The sequence below is a fragment of the Periophthalmus magnuspinnatus genome, chromosome 18 (genome assembly GCF_009829125.3).
Source record: "Periophthalmus magnuspinnatus isolate fPerMag1 chromosome 18, fPerMag1.2.pri, whole genome shotgun sequence".
Taxonomy (NCBI): domain Eukaryota; kingdom Metazoa; phylum Chordata; class Actinopteri; order Gobiiformes; family Gobiidae; genus Periophthalmus; species Periophthalmus magnuspinnatus.
In genome coordinates, this window is record NC_047143.1 from 11,810,571 (window position 1) to 11,827,899 (window position 17,329).

The window sequence follows — 17,329 nt, forward strand, 5'->3', positions numbered from 1 at the left end:
TTTTAGATTGTTTTTTCAGTTTGTATTGTATTTTAAACAGGGCACCCATGAAAAAGAGAGCCCAAGTGCTCTCATTGTGTCCCCCTGTATAAATAAAGATAAATAAATAAATAAAATAAATCTGGGGACACAGTTAAGTCATGTTTATGGATTTTAAAACACAAAATACAAAATCTTACGCACAGTTCTTTTAAACAACGAATCATCCTAACCCTAAAAAATTATGATAATAAGATCAAAGTACCACATAAACTAGGCCCTTAAAAAAACAGCACTTTAACTAAAACAAAAGTTAAACAAAAGTCACAGTGACCTCTATTTACTCTTGCCTTATCTAAATTCATCATACCACATGGAATTATAGCACCACTCACTGGATAACCAAGAAATTACAGCTCCAATATGGAAAAGAGTTTATTAGAGTTTATTTAAGAGTAATTTAAGAGTAATATTGTGTGTGTATATATATATATATATATATATATATATATATATATATATATATATATATTACACACACACTACCGTTCAAAAGTTTGGGGTCACTAATTTTTGAAAGAAAAGCACTGTTTTTTTTCTATGAGGATAACTTTAACTTTGTGCACAAACCCTTGTGCAATGATGTTAGCATAGCTGAAAACAATTTAACTGGTTAGAGAAGGTATAAAACTGACCTTCCTTTGAGCAGGTTGAGTATCTGGAGCATCACATTTGTGGGGTGGATTAAACACCCAAAATGGCCAGAAGAAGAGAACTTCCATGTGAAACTCGACTATTCTTGTTCTTAGAAATGAAGGCTATTCTATGCGAGAAATTGCCAAGAAACTGAAGATTTCCTACAAAGGAGGTGTGTACTACTCCCTTCAGAGAACAGCACAAACAGGCTCTAATCAGAGTAGAAAGAGAAGTGGGAGGCCCCGCTGCACAACTGAGCAAGACGATAAGTACATTAGAATCTCTAGTTTGAGAAATAGAAGCCTCACGGGTCCTCAAACTGGCATCTTTACTAAATAGTACCCGCAAAACGCCAGTGTCAACATCTACAGTGAAGAGGCAACTCCGGGATGCTGGCCTTCAGGGCAGAGTGACAAAAAAAGGGCATATCTCAGACTGGCCAATAAAAGAAAAAGATTAATATGGGCAAAAGAACACAGACATTGGTGAGAGGAAGATTGGAAAAAAGTGTTATGGACAGACGAATTGAAGTTTGAGGTGTTTGGATCACACAGAAGAACATTTGTGAGATGCAGAATAACTGAAAAGATGCTGGAAGACTGCCTGACACCAAGCAAGGTGGGGGTAACATGATGGTCTGGGGTTGCTTTGGCTCTGGTAAGGTGGGAGATTTGTTCAGGGTAAAAGGGATTTTGAATAAGGAAGGCTATCACTCCATTTTGCAACGCCATGCCATACCCTGTGGACAGTGCTTGATTGGAGCCAATTTCATCCTACAACAGGACAATGACCCAAAGCAAACTTCCAAATTGTGCAAGAACTATTTAGAGAAGAAGCAGGCAGCTGGTATTCTATCTGTAATGGAGTGGCCAGCGTAGTCACCAGATCTGAACCCCATTGAGCTGTTGTGGGAGCAGCTTGACCGTATGGTACGCAAGAAGTGCTCATCCAGTCAATCCAACTTGTGGGAGGGGCTTCTAGAAGTGTGGGGTGAAATTTCTCCAGATTACCTCAACAAATAAACAGCTAGAATGCCAAAGGTCTGCAATACTATAATTGCTGCAAATGGAGGATTCTTTGACGGAATCCAAGTTTGAAAGAAATAATTATTATTTCAAATAAATATCATTATTTCTAACCTTGTCAATGTCTTGACTATGTATTTTCTTATGGCTTGACTTATATTTTCACGTGGACAAAATTGTTGGTGCCCTTCAGTTAATGACTGAAGGGCACCAACACAGTGGTCACAGAAATAACTTGAATCTGACAAAAATAATAATAAATAAAAATTCTATGAAATTCAACCAACATGCTTCAACAGAATTATTTAAAAAAATAAAATAAACTCATGAAACAGACCTGGACAAAAATGATGGAACCCCTAGAAAAGACTGAAAATAATGTGACCAAAGGGACATGTTAATCCAAGATGTGTCCACTAATTAGCATCACAGGGGTCTACAATCTTGTAATCAGTCAGTGGGCCTATATATAGGGCTACAGGTCATCACTGTGCTGTTTGGCGACATGGTGTATACCACACTCAACATGGACCAGAGGAAGCAATGGAAAGAAGTGTCTCAGGAGATTAGCAAGAAAATTATAGACAAGCATGTTAAAGGTAAAGGCTATGAGACCATCTCCAAGCAGCTTGATGTTCCTGTGACTACAGTTGCACATATTATTCAGAAATTTAAGATCCATGGGACTGTAGCCAACCTCCGTGGACATGGCCACAGGAGGAAAATTGATGACAAATCCAAGAGACGGATAATACGAATGGTAACAAAAGAGCCCAGAAAAACTTATAAAGACATTAACGATGAACTTCAACCTCAAGGAACATCAGCGTCAGATCGCACCATCCGTCGTTGTTTGAGCCAAAGTGGACTTAATGAGAGACGACCAAGGAAGACACCATTGTTGAAAACAAATCAGTAAAAAAGCCAGATTGGAATTTGCCAAACTACATGTTGACAAGCCACAAAGCTTCTGGGAGAATGTCCTATGTACAGATGGAACTTTTGCCAAGGTACATTAGCTCTATGTTCACGGACAGAAAAATTAAGCATATCAAGAAAAGAATGCTGTCCCTACTGTGAAAATGGAGGAGACTCTGTTATGTTCTGGAGCTGCTTTGCTGCAGGGTGTCTTGAATCTGTGCAGGGTACTATGAAATCTCAAGACTATCAAGGGATTCTAGAGAGAAATGTGCTGGCTAATGTCAGAAAGGTTGGTCTCAGTTGCAGGACAATGACCCAAAACACACAGCTAAAAACACCCAAGAATGACTAAGAGGAAAACATTGGACTATTCTAAAGTGGCCTTCTATGAGCCCTGACCTAATCCTATTGAGGCTCTTTGGAAGGAGCTGAAACATGCTGTCTGGAAAAGGCACCTTTCAAACCTGAGACAACTGGAGCAGTTTGCTCATGAGGAGTGGGCCAAAATACCTGCTGAGAGGTGCAGAAGTCCCATTGACAGTTACAGAAATTGTTTGATTGCAGTGATTGCCTCTAAAGGTTGTGCAACAAAATATTAAGTTAAGGGTACTATCATTTTTGTACAGGCCTGTTTCATGAGTTTATTTTTCTGTTGAAGCATGGTTGAAAAGCAATGTCTGACTTTCACTGGTTAAATTTCATATAATTTTTATTTATTATTCCTTTTGTCAGATTCAATTTATTTCTGTGACCAATGTGAGTTTTTCTTTCATTAATCGACAGGTACCAACAATTTTGTCCATGTGTATATATAGTACATGACTTTAGCAGTAAATCACATGTCTTACTGAACTCTGCAAAATGGATTCATATTTTGTTCCCCTCTTTCAGGTTGTCATCCCTGCCTTCCTACTGCATCCCTCAGGACTGCTCTCGGGCTTCCTGTGTTGACTTCATCAGTAACCTCCCTGCCACAGAGCACCCAGAGGTGTTTGGACAGCACCCAAATGCGGACATCGCCAGTCAGATTGCAGAGACGCGCACACTTTTTGACACCCTGCTCTCCCTGCAGCCTCAGGTCAGCAGCACAGGGGCAGGGACCAGCATGACAAGGGGCAGCCGAGAGGACCGGGTGAGTATTTAAATACACTTATAGACTGTTAATGTGTGTGTGTCAAGATCCCTGTCTGTCCTGCCTTTTGTTGTACTGTTTTCCCCCTCCCTTCTGTGTCTGAGCATGGAGCTGGGCGGAGATTTGGGCTTCTCCCATGCACACCTGCATCCAATCAGTAATTAAGCTGCACCTGGGGAGGACAAAGGGAGCCAGGACCTGACACTCAGCGCCAGATCGTCCACGTATCCGCAGTGGTACAACTCTGCTTTTGCACCACTGAATAATCATTGGGCAACATGAACAAACCATCCGGACCTTGCTCGACTGTAACCACACTCTGACCCAGCAACTTTCCCAGCTCTCCTGCCCTCAGCTCCCGCCGCCACTGCCATGTCCGGGACCAACACGGTGCCGCTCCCTCCGGAAATGAGAGGCACCGATCTGGACCCATATTCAGACCAGCCTAGCCTCTGTTGGGGTTTCCTTTTTCAATGTACCTCCTTGTTTCAACAACATCCAGCCTGCTTTACATCAGGTGCTGAAAAGATACGGTACATGTGTAGATTATTGAGGGGCAGAGCACTCCAGTGGGCAGAGGCAAAATTTTCTAACACTGCTATAGACCTTGTGACTTTTGGTGGGTTTGTGGGAGAGTTTAAACTGGCATCCCTATCAAGCTGACGCCTCTCTGTCAAGCTGTATTTAAATACTCACCCGGTCCTATTAGGCCTAGTTCAGGGACCCAGGTCCATGGCAGATTACACTATTGAGTTCTGGACACTGACGGCGAAGGTGGATTGGACCGACAGCGTGCTAAGGACTAAGTGGAAAATTAAAGGATCAACTGGTTTCTCGAGATGACCCACCTGACCTAAAATCTTTGACTACCCTAGTGAGCCGAATCGACTGTTGACTGCAGAACCGCCAGAGAGAGAGACGCCGTTTGCCTATCCGGGTCGTAAAACGCTCCGCCCTGCCGCCACCAGTTAACCAGCTCCCAGCGACACCCCCACTAGAGGAGCCAATGCAGCTGGGTCGTGCGCACCTGACTGCAGAGGAGCGCCAGGCGGGTGAGTGCCTGTATTGTGACAAACAGGGGCACTTTATCGCAACCTGCCCGGTTCGGCCAAAAGAGGGTGCCCATCGGAGGACTGGGAGTACTGGTGAGTCAGCAGCACATCCCAGAGAATAAAAATAATAGATTTCAACTTGACGCTACCTTGTGCTATCGACCTCCTGCCTGGCGCCCTCTTGCCTTCCAGTTGCCTTTATAATCTCTCCAAACCAGAACGGGAGATTATGGAGCAATATATTCGGGACTCTTTTGCCGCTGGTGTTATTCGTCCATCCTCTTCACCCTTGGGCACTGGTTTCTTCTTCGTTGCCAAAAAGGACAAAACATTATGACCATACATCGACTTCAGGGGTCTCAATAATATCACAGTTAAAAACAAATACACATTGCAACTGATCGACCGCCACTCCACGGGGCCACCATCTTCACTAAGCTCGACCTTAGGATATTATATTACCTGGTGTGCCTAAGGAAAGGGGAAAGATTAAAGTGGTAACTGGGTGGTCTATGCCCACCAACAGGAAACAACTACAAAGATTTATTGGGTTTGCTAACTTTCATCAGGGACTTTAGCCGTGTTATTGCTCCCCTCACTAAACTCACCACTCCCTCCAGACAGTTCTGTTGGACCCCTGAGGCCAAGTCTGCCTTTGGAAAGCTGAAGGACCTTCACCTCGGCCCCAGTCGATTGTATCCCTGTGCCTTTTTCTCTGGTCACCTTTCCCCAGCTGAGAGCAATTATGATGAGGGGGATCAAGAACTGTCGGTGGTCAGGCTCACCCTGGAAGAGTGGCGGCACTTGTTGGAGTGGGCAGAGCATCCTGTCCTGGTTTGAACAGATCACAAGAACCTAGCTTACATTCAATCCGCTAAACGTTTAAACTCCCGCCAAGCTCACTGGTCTCTATTTTTCAGTAGATTCAATTTTATACTCGCCTATCACCCTGGATCCCATAACATCAAGCCAGATGCACTCTCACGCCAGTTCTCCCAGGAGGATACTACCACCCCTTCGGAGCCCATCGTATCCCCCACCTGTGTGGTTACTGCTGTCCACTAGGGGATTGTGCATCTGGTCCAGGAGGCTCAATGCACCCATCCTGACCCAGGTAATGGCCCATCTGGTACTCTCTTTGTTCCTCTCTTTGATCCTGTCCGCTCCAAGGTGCTTGAATGGGTCCACTGCTCTCAGTTTGCCTGCCATCCTGGGATCAATCGCACACCAGGTGCCAGGTGTGTGACAGTGGTAAAACCTCCCACCCGCCACCTTCTGACCTGCTCCAACCGCTACCAGTCCCGAAACGACCGTGGTCCCACGTAGCAGTGGACTTCGTGACAGGCCTTCCTCTGTCTTAAAATAATACAGTCATTTTTACCATTGTTGACCGTTTCTCCAAGGCAGCCCTTTTAGTCGCTCTACCGAAACTCCCGACCGCCAAGAAGACTGCTGATCACATAACCAACCATGTATTGCGGCTCCATGGAATTCCGGTGGATATAGTTTCTGATCATGGGACCCAATTCACATTCACAAGTCTGCCGCTCTTTCTGCAAAGGCCTGGGTGCATCAACGAGTCTCACCTCCAGCTTTCACCCCCAGACCAAAGGACAAACCGAGCGTGCCAATCAGGACCTGGAGATGGCGCTACGCTGTGTGGTTTCTTCTAACCCCTCTGCCTGGAGCACCTTCCCAAAGTGGATCAAATACTCGCACAATTCCCTGGTGAGTTCCGCTACTGGCTTATCCCCTTTCCAAGCCTCCCTAGGGTAGCAGCCCCCACTATTCCCGTTGGAGGAAAAGGACCTGGCGGTGCCTTCCGGGCAACACAACCTCCAACGCTGCCGTAGGAGAAGAAACAGGGCAGCCCTTCTCCAATCTGGGGCCAGGACAAAGGCAGCTGCAGACACCGCACCCCTGCTTCCCAATATCAGCCAGGTCAGTCAGTTTGGCTCTCATTCAAGAATATCCCACTCAAAACACACTCCCGGAAACTCCCTCCTTGATTCCTGGGCCCCTTCAAATTCACCAAAATTCATCAACCCATCTGCAGTACACCTTCAGCTTCCTTCTTCCCTCCACATCCATCCTACGTTTCATGTGTCACAACTCAAGCCCGTCCATGCCAATGACAGTCAGATCCTGCTCTTTGGACCTGCTCAGCTCTCTACGACCGGTACGAACCTCACATCTTATGACCCAGCTCACCTCTACTGGTACTGCTCACCTCGTCTCTGACCCCGCTGCTCACGCTCTACTCCTGGACCACGGCAAACAACCCTGCTCTCAACTCTCTGATCTGTCTACCTTCATTTGCACATTTAAAACCTGTGAATAAACACCGTTAAACTGTCCTGTCTCTTTGGTCCCTCCTGTCAGTCATTATGACTGTGTGTTGAAATCTGGAAATGCTTTGAACTGTGCTCTACAGAAAAAAACTTATTTTGACTTGTGTTGTGACCAGTGTTGGGAATAACGGAGTTACATTATAACGGCGTTACTAACTACGTTACTTTTTCAGTAACGGAGTAATCTAACTAATTACTTTTCCCAGCGTTGTAACGCCGTTACCGTTACTGACTATAAATGTGGCGCGTTACTTTGTTTCTTTGGTGAAAGAGGAGGCTGGGGTGAGATAAAAGGCGAGACGAGCGAGAGGAGCGCAGCAGCTCTCCACCGCCTGCGGCCGCCTGCATGGACTACAAACGCTTAATGTATTATGGGAAATGATGTCCTGACGCACGGCTGCCTCCTCCTCCTCCTCCTCCTCCAACTTTTACACAAACTACTGCTCTATATTTGATATCGACATATGTTTTAAATGTAACTGAAAGTGTCAAGGCTGTTGTCAGGTATGGATCACATAAATAATAATCAGTGTTGGGAATAACGGAGTTAAATTATAACGGCATTACTAACTGCGTTATTTTTTCACCAACGGAGTAATCTAACTAATTACTTTTCCCAGCGTCCCAACGCCGTTACCGTTACTGACAGTAAAATGTGGCGAGTTACTTTTAATTGAGTTCACTCTGCTCTTCATCAGAGTCTCTCAGCCGAGGAGCTGCAACGCTGTTGTGTTTGTTTGGTGAAAGAGGAGGCTGGGGTGAGATAAAAGGCTTGTTTGAGATGAGGCGGGCGCAGATACGACGCCGTCGATCGGTGCACGGTGCATGCCGGTTAGTTTTGTGTCCAAGATGCCACCGACTTGCTCTGACGTAAACTGTGCACCGGTAACGGGAGGTTTTTGAGCAAGACGAGCGCAGCAGCTCTCCACTGACTGCGGCCGCCTGCATGGAGTACAAACGCGTAATGCATGATGGGAAATGATGTCCCGTCCACAGGTGCATTGACAGCTGATTGAGTCCGAGTTGTGTTTTGATCAGAAACGTGACTGTGTTCTCTCCAAAGAGGAACAAGCTCAGATCAGAAGTTTGAAAGACTTCTGCTTCTAAGATACAACCACTGGTCCAACCGTTAGGATGGATAGATAAGTGTTAGAGGGATTGTGTGAATCTTTTAATGAATGTACAAGAGTTGGATAAAGTTCAGTTTATGTTGAAATAAGAATGATTAATATTTGAATACTGGACAGAGAATCACAGTGTGTGGCCAGAGAAGCTTAAAGGTTTTGTATTATTTTATTACAGATTTACATTTGAATGCCTTAGTTTTGCAATACATTGCAATGAATTTTTTCAGTATTTTACTGTAAGCACTTTATTGTTATTGTTTATTTTAATGAAGAAAGTACTTGAAGTTCAGTTGTCTGAAATTGTGTGACATGTTGATTTATTTGCACTTCAAATGACATATATATATATATATATATATATATATATATATATATATATATATATATATATATATATATATTTTATTTATTTTTTGATACATTCTATAATTTACTTTAAAATTACTTTACTTTACAAATACTTTACTTTACTTTACAAATGCAATATAATTGCAATCTGTTAAAGTGAAATAAATGTTAAAGGTTCACATATGTTGTGTTTTTATTGTTTTAACATAATAAGTAACGGCATAGTTACTTTGCCTAGTAACTAGTTACTTCTCCCAAAAAGTAACTGAGTTACTAACTCAGTTACTTTTTGGTAGAAGTACATTTTTGAAATAAGATGCTCAACACTGGTTGTGACTCCCCTGTCAGGTGCTGGAGCTGCTGGGTGAAGTGAGCACAGAAATCCCGGCCTTAGTGGACTATGACCATGCCAAAGCAATGCTGAAGGACAACCTCACCCCTCTGAACGTGGTGCTGCTGCAGGAGATTCAGAGATACAACGCCCTGCTCAACACCATCACGTACTAACTGTCTTATAATCTATTAATATTTTGTATTGACATCACACTGGGGGTGTCCTGTATGTGTCTCTATGGATGAATGTTCAGCTGTTCCCACAGAGACACAATGCGCACATTAGCCAAAGCTGTCAAAAAAGGAAAAAGTACAAAATGGCTTTAAACAACACATTTTCAGGAGCGTGAGGTCAATACGAGTGTTCATGGTTCTGTTTATGTTTGAGTTTCAAAAAAACTTTTATTTGAATTTATCTCTGGGGATCATGAAAAGTTATTTTAATTGTCATTTTGATCTCAACACAATTTAATTTTAATTTCTGTAGAGCTAAATATTATTTTCATACATTTAGTTTGTAATACATGTAGGCATGGACAATATTGACAAAAATCTTTTGACAATTTGTTAACCCAACAGACTGTGTTAAAACAAAACTTCAGGTGGGTTATTTGAGGTTTAAGTATCAGACAAATGTGAAAGGACTTTAAAATAACCCACAAACATGCAATAATATCACTTTGATTGAAAGATTAGATTTTTTTTTTCAGCTCTTTTTGACATAGGTTTTACCCAGTTTTCAAAACTAGGGCTGCAGTCCTTTAGTTGTTTAGTCAACCATGTGTCAAATGGTGTCTAAAGCCTCTACAGCATAATTTCCCTTACTCCACTGCAGTCTTTGAGTTTTAAATCTTACGATCCCCCAAGCGCACACAATTCTCCTCATGCCTGTGGTGTGTGTGTTTTGGGGTTTTTTTCTTACATGTTTAAAAATAATTTAAGACTGAAAAATCCTGTAGTGTGTTTTTGTTAGTCAACTAAGCATGTAATTTAGATTATAAGGATATATGGGACAACAGCATAAAGGAGAAGTTAGTGAGAGTTTGATATTTATTTGAAAATAAGGCAAATTAACCTCATGATTCACAAGTTCAACATAAATACATTCTTTCATTGTACTTAAATAGTTGTTTTTACATGAACTCTCATGCAAGTGTAGTCTTGTGCAGTTTGGATTAGACACGTCATAGTTTTGAGAGCTTCTACCACGCCCCCCACCAGTCAATCAGCAGGACATGTCTTTAGTCAACCAAGAATTTCTTTAGTCGAATACAGCTCTATTTAAACCTATACTCACATATTATTAACTATTTGATAAATTATATTTATACATTAGAATGTAATATAATATATGACTAATGTAGAGATGTACTCATAATGCTATAAACTTGATGAAGATATTGTTCTGTTTCAGTTCATCCATCATCAAACTACAGAAAGGCATCAAAGGGGTAGTGGTGATGTCTCCCCATCTGGAGGAGACCTTCAACTGTATCTATGACGTTCGTGTGCCCCCCCTGTGGGAGAAGGTCCTGCACTACACATAATAACTTCTTCATTATTAGACATGATCAAAATGAGGTCAGATACACATAATGAGAGACCATAATATGAGACCATAAAAAATTATATTGATTTTATACTATACACTTATACACACATAGCCTGTAGTAAAAGGGCTCATATTACTCTGTTATAATATTGTTCTCTCATCAAAAACATACCTGGAGTTGTTTTTGTGTGTTAAACATATGTGAATGAAACCATTCACATATGTTTAACACACAAACCCTTCAAACAGAAAACACTGTGTTTCACCTTGTGATGTTATGTGGTAATACAAGTGCTCCACTGTATTTTTAAACTCCATACACCTTCACTAGAATCATTTTAATGATTTCAGCCCTGGGACTGCCAATCACTACTGAACAAAAGGTAAAAGGTAGCTGTTAAATTGAAAACTACCTCATGACATCACAAGGTGGAACAGAGCCTTTTGAGCTTTGGAGATATAGACAGACTAATAATAAAGGACTACCGTTCTCACACATGTGCAAATGAAACAAAACACAACTCCAGGTATGTTTTGATTAGGTAACAGCATTCTAAAATGCCTTAAAACTCAATTTTGCGTAATACTGGACCTTTAAACTTCAGCCTTTTGTGATTTAAGTGAGTGTCTTTATCCCAGAAAAAAAGAATGGCACAAAACAACTGTAGGTCATGATAGAAAATGTATGTCAAAGTTAAATTTCCATTGCAGAATTTTTGCCATTTAGAGTCATAAATATTATAAAAACATTAATCAGCAACACATGTATACTTGATTGTAGTCACTCCAAAGAGCAATGAGTAATGTGGCCTTATGCAATGTCGCCTTATAAATGCTAACAAGCATTTGCTTAGTATTTGTGAATTTTCAATGGAGAGATTTCTTTCAAAAATACTTCCTCAACCTTAGATTGGCATAGGCAGTTAACCTCCTATAAAGGTGAACTGTGTAACTTTTCTGGTGGGTGTATGGGACAGCATTCTTAGTGTCTCCAGAGATCTGACCTGTAATTTTGGCCTTTAGGTACCACCTGCTTGTCTCCTTGCAGATTGCTAAGTTGCCAAACTGTGAAATATCTTAACCAAGCAATCTCCATGGTGTCAAGCAAGTGGCATGCCCACCACCAAAAAGTTACACAGTGCACCTTTAAATATTTCAACATGATCCACTTTTGTTCTGTCCGAGTGCTTCCCATGGTCTCTGTCTCTTTCATCTTGGCCTTACTCTCCCTGGTCTTTTCCACTGAGCTCTGAAGGTCTGTCTATCAGGAGGTGGAGTTTGGTCATGTACTGCGTGGAACTTTGTCCTTTTATGGAAGCTTTGGGTTTTATTACACTACTCCAGTACACTTTAGCTCACCCATCTTCATGGCTATTCTGTCTTACTTCATCACTAAGTCCTCCTCTCTCCCCTCTTTCCTTTTCTCATTCTCTGTCCTGCTCTTTATTTTCTTAAACTCCTCTTTTCTCCTCCGTTTTCTGCGCCCTTTTCTTCCTCCACTCACACTCAACTTCTGCCTTGTTCCTCTGTCTTACTAGTCCTTTCTCCACTTTTTTCTCCTTCAATCCTTTCTGACCTCCTCCTGTCTCCACCTTTCTCCTCTCTTCTCCTCTCACTTTTCTCTCTTCTCTCCTTGCTTCCTCCTCCTCTCCTCTTTTTTCCCTTCTCTCTTCTCCTCCTGTCTCTTATCTCCTTCTATCTCTTCTCTCCTTCTGTCTCCACTTTTTCCTCCTCTTCCCTTCCCCATATCTCTTCTCTCCTCCCCTCCCTCTCTCTTATTCCCGCTTTTCTCCTCTTTCCTGCTACCATGTTCTTTCCCTCCCCTCTCTCTTCTCTCCTTTTGTGTCCCCTTTTATTGCCCTGTCCCCTTCCCTCCCTCTTACTCTTTTCTCTTCCCCTCCTCTCATCATCTTTTCTTCCTCTCATCCTGTCTCCTCCTTTCTTCTCCTCTCCTCTCCCAGTCTCTCTTCTCTACTTTCTATTTTATTCCGTACTTGTCTCCATTTTCTCCTCCTCTTATCTTTCCCTCCTCTACTCTGCTATCCTACTTTCCTCCTCTCTCAATTTTCTCCTTCTTTCCTCTTCCCTCCCTTCATCTTACTCTTCTCTCCTCCCTTCCTCCCCTGCTCTCTCTTCTCCTAGTCTTCTCCTGTCTCCACTTCTCTCCTCCTCTCTTTCTGCGGTCTACTTATCTCCCCTCTTCTCCTTTCATCTTCTCTTGAAGTTCTCCTCTTGTCTTTTCTCTTTCTTCTCTTATCTCTACTTTTCTCCTCTCCTCTTTACTCTTCTCTTGACTTAAAACACATTTATTGTTAAAAACTTGAAGTCCTCTTTACTCTTCCCCTTCTCCATCCCTCCCTCCATCTCCATCTTCTCTCTTCTCTGCCTTTTTCTTCTCTTTCCCTCCAAACTCTGTCTTTTTTTCTTTTATGCTTTACACCTCTCTTCCCTCTCCTGTCTACCTGTCTCCACTTCTCCCCTCTATCCTTTCTTTACCTCCACCCTCTCATTTTCACATCTCCCTTCCTTGCTTCTCATTCCCCTGATCTTCCCTTCTTTCGTCTCCTCAACTTTCTTCCTCTTCTCTCTCCCCTCTCTCGCAGCCTATCATTAACTCTGAGCTCACCACTTTGGCCTTTCTTTCCTGACCTGCTTTTCTGTCTGAGGCCATCCCACACTGCTTTACCATTTCCTCAGATACACATGTGCTTAAATGTCTTATGTTATGCAAAACTGACTCTTGTGTGAATGAAATAAAACACAACATTCTAACATGACTAAAAGCTCACATGTTTGAGTAATGCTTTATTATTAGTCAGTCTCCATCTCCACAGCTCAAAATATTCTGTTTATTCTGTTTTCACCTTGTGATGTGATGAAAAGTTTTTTCACATTAACAGCTACCTTTTGTTCAATGGAAATTAGCAATTCCAGGGCTGAAATTATCCAAATAATTCTAGTGAAGGTGTATGGAGTTTAAAAACACAGGGGAGCACTTCCTGTATTACCACATGACATCACAACGTGGAACAGAGTGTTTTCTGATTGAGAGAAGAATCTAAATTTGCAGGGTTTGTGTGTTAAACGTGTGGATGAAACAAACAAAACTACAGGCGTGTTTTTACTGAAGGAACAACATTATAACATAGATCAGAAAATAGCGCAATATGGTCCTTTAAATCTTCTAAAAGTGTCCTTCTGTGATGTCCCCAGGCGTACCCGTCCATCAAGCCCTTAGCAGCCTGGACTAGAGACCTGTGCCAGCGCGTGGCTCAGTTTGCCTCCTGGGCTGGGACCACCGTTCCCCCCACACTGATCTGGCTGCCCGGTTTCACATTCCCCAACAGCTTTCTGACTGCTGTGCTGCAGTCCGCTGCCCGCCAACACAACGTAAGTCAGGACATATAAACACAGGGTGCATTCATGTGACATCAGAACATTCAATTGCCAATTGATACTTTGCAGTGCCATCACGCTGGAGGTGTTCTACATGTACTATCTCTATAGTTCAGCCATTAACATAGTGATACAATACACACAATGCCAACACTGTCAAAAAGTTTTAGGATTATCTGAAAACTTAAGATAAAATACTAAATGGATTTAAAGCCTGTAATCAATAGGAGCATTCATGGCCATGTTTAGGTGTTTGATTTTTAACAAAAAAAGGTGATAGCGTGTAACTCAAAAATTGTTTGTGCTAGCTAGCTTGGGACTGTAATATATGTGTGAGGAACTTGTTTAACAGCACAAATCAACTCACCGTCATAGTTCCCAAAAAAACCCAAAAAAACTGCTCTTTCTGATCAGATGGTGTTAAAATAAAGCTAAAATTCAAGCCTCAGATACAGCAGTGCAGTACAGTTAGCGTCACACCCCCAGGGAATGTTGATGCCATCAGCTCCGAAGTATCAATAGAGGTTATGCACAGAACATTAAATATCCAATCAATACCTTTGGAGGTACTGCTCTGTCTGAAGCTGTTACTCATGTTAGATTTTACTTTTAAGCTTTAATACTATTTTACCATAGAGAACTGACTTAGCTAGAATTACAACATGTGAGCTAATTTGTGCGTTTGAACAAATTTGTCTCAAATAACATTACAGTCAAAAGCTAGCTAGCATTAGCCAACTATTTTTTTTCAGTTCAGTTACTCAACTTGAGAATTAAATCTTAGCTTTGTTTAACACAGTCTGACCAGAATGAACTGATAAGTAACAGTAAAATTAAATGCTAGCTAGCATTTGCCTACTGCTCATTTAGTGACACACATTTTTTTGTTCAAAACCAAACACCTAAATTTGAGCATGGCAGTGATTTGTCCATAAAGTTCAGTTGCTCTCCACACTGGGTTTTTGATGGAATCAAAGTGTAATCTATTCCCTTTATTAACATGCCATTGTGTGTGACAGATCTCTGTGGACACTTTGTCCTGGGAGTTCATCGTGTCCACTGTGGAGGACAGCCACCTGCTGCAACCACCCAAGGTACAGCTACATTTTCTCACATACATATAGGTCAAACAACTGGAATACAAATCAAAACATTCACCTTTTAAAATTAGTATGCAAACAAATTTGAAAAAAGATTGCAAATTTGTTTATGTACAAATAATAGAACCTCAGAACTATGAGTGGGAGTAATTATAGTATTAAAATAAAACAATTTGTCATAACTAAAACAATATTTTCTGGTCAGGAGTCAAAATTGGAATTCAGTTCTCTCCAGACAAGAAAGGTGCAAAGTTGCTGCTGCCTCCTAACAAAACACATATGTCAAACAATATAAACCAACCAAACATGTTCCCTCCTGTGTGCCCTGAGGACGGAGTGTACATCCGCGGCCTGTACCTGGAGGGGGCTGGCTGGGACAAGACTAACTCATGCCTGGTGGAGGCTGAGCCCATGCAGATGGTGTGTCCCATCCCCACCATCCACTTCAAACCTGTGGAGCGCCGCAAGAAGATGGCCAAAAGTGAGTCTCCTGATCTCCCCCAGACACCTGTGCAAACCAGGAACTCATGTCATGGAGTGCCACTGGAACATTTAGAGCCTTATGCTTAACAGATAACCACTCAAAGGACGCATCCATTTTTGAGCTTTAAAGTGGGACTAAACTGTGGACACAACCACATTGCAAATAAAGCTGTTAAACTGGGCAGAGAGTGATATTTATTTACCTAGTTTGATCTAAAATTGCCATAAAAAGACTACAACACTAGAAGACTAGAACAGACAATGTTATTAAAACACTATATACCACGAGTTTAGAAGCAAAATATTTATTTTGTGTTTAGTTTCACTTTAATGATGATATAAAGCGGTTTGCACCTCAAAAACATAGCTTCAAGTTTCTGCAATCTTGTTAGTGATGCAGTCTCTTTCTGAATTCCCTGTGTAAGCAGAAAAATTGAAACCTAGCCTGGTAACCCATACCATCTTGATTGTTTTGTATACCTTGTTAACATCAATGCAAACCTTGCTTCCGTGCAGTAAAATGGATATGTAAACACAGATGGATATGTAAACACAGATTCCTCCATATAGAACATAACAGAATTGTCTAGCTTTCCTGGACAATTCAAACCAAGTGCCCTTGTGTCCATACACTTTCACCCAACTTCTTTTGATCATTTCAGTGCTTCAGCTGCCTTCACCATAAAGCATCTATCTGTTAGTGCTTTGTTGGTAATTAGCTAGTGTCAGACACCTAATCCAAACATTCAAATGGAAAGTGAAATATTAATTACTGCGGAGTACACACTTTTTTCCATACATATTTAACACAGTGGGGAATTCCAGAGCATGTTATTTCCTTTGTGGACATATATAGATAGTCTAAGCTAAGATAACTAAACTAAATTGTTAAATATATTATATATTCTTAGAATCACCTTGAATGATCGCTCAAAGCCCTGTACTCAATTTGTTCCCATGTAATTTAAATTTGTCTTGCCCCACTACAGATATATTGTGTAAGCAGCTCTTGACGTCAAAATAAGTCAGTTCCATGTGCTGTCTGCATCTAATTATAAAGTGTTTTATTGTCCAAGAATCAGAAAGTGTCTAGTTCCCATGCTACTTGTTAGCTTTACTGTCATAGCAAAATTCTATGACAGTTGTGAAAAGCACTTATAAACTTGGTGTGGTGAATAATCTGTATGTTCAGAATCATAAAGTGAGGAATAACTTTGGACCACAGCAAACCATATAATAGGAACTAGTTATGTTTTTCATATTTTTAAGAAATCAGGTACAGCACCTATAAAGTTGGCTAATGACCGTTTTGTCCGTGTGTGCAGGCATGTACCTGTGTCCCTGTTACTACTTCCCGGTCCGCTCAGGGAAAGGTGGCCGGGCTGCGTTTGTGGTGGGAGTGGAGCTCAAGTCTGGATCGGCTCCTGCGGACCACTGGATCAAGAGAGGGACCGCCCTGCTCCTGAGCCTGGACAGCTGAACCAATACACAGCCTTATATTATTCATTTTCATACGTCATGAGGCTACACAATAGGATTTTCTACTTTCTTCTATTGCAGTCAAGCATTTGTTTGTATGTTGATATAGTTTTAATAAAATATTTGTAACATATGTACAGCCCTGTGCCGGTACATTCTGTATTGCACTATGATGTATTGAACTATGGATTTTAAATTTGTTTTTTATTAATTTTCATTGTTTGAATGGGAATTTTGAGAATAATATGGCCTCCTAAAGTCTGGCCATCTTTGCTTAGAGCAGTGGTTCCAAACTTTACCATCTTATAAATTATTTGGCATAACAGTCAAGACTGGACTGAGACTAAATCTGGAC

The 17,329-nt window shown here is 41.6% G+C and overlaps 1 protein-coding gene across 1 annotated transcript in view; it reads left to right on the forward strand.

Annotated features, from left to right (window-relative positions):
* The window catches only part of dnah2 (dynein, axonemal, heavy chain 2), a 130,282-nt gene extending 113,307 nt beyond the window's left edge, over nt 1–16,975 (forward strand). The window contains exons 78-84 of the mRNA XM_055228976.1: nt 3,513–3,753; nt 8,980–9,131; nt 10,379–10,493; nt 13,730–13,906; nt 14,932–15,006; nt 15,343–15,493; nt 16,821–16,975. Coding sequence (XP_055084951.1) covers nt 3,513–3,753; nt 8,980–9,131; nt 10,379–10,493; nt 13,730–13,906; nt 14,932–15,006; nt 15,343–15,493; nt 16,821–16,975 — 1,066 coding nt within the window. The remainder of the gene's footprint in view (nt 1–3,512; nt 3,754–8,979; nt 9,132–10,378; nt 10,494–13,729; nt 13,907–14,931; nt 15,007–15,342; nt 15,494–16,820) is intronic.
* Nucleotides 16,976–17,329: the final 354 nt, after the last annotated feature.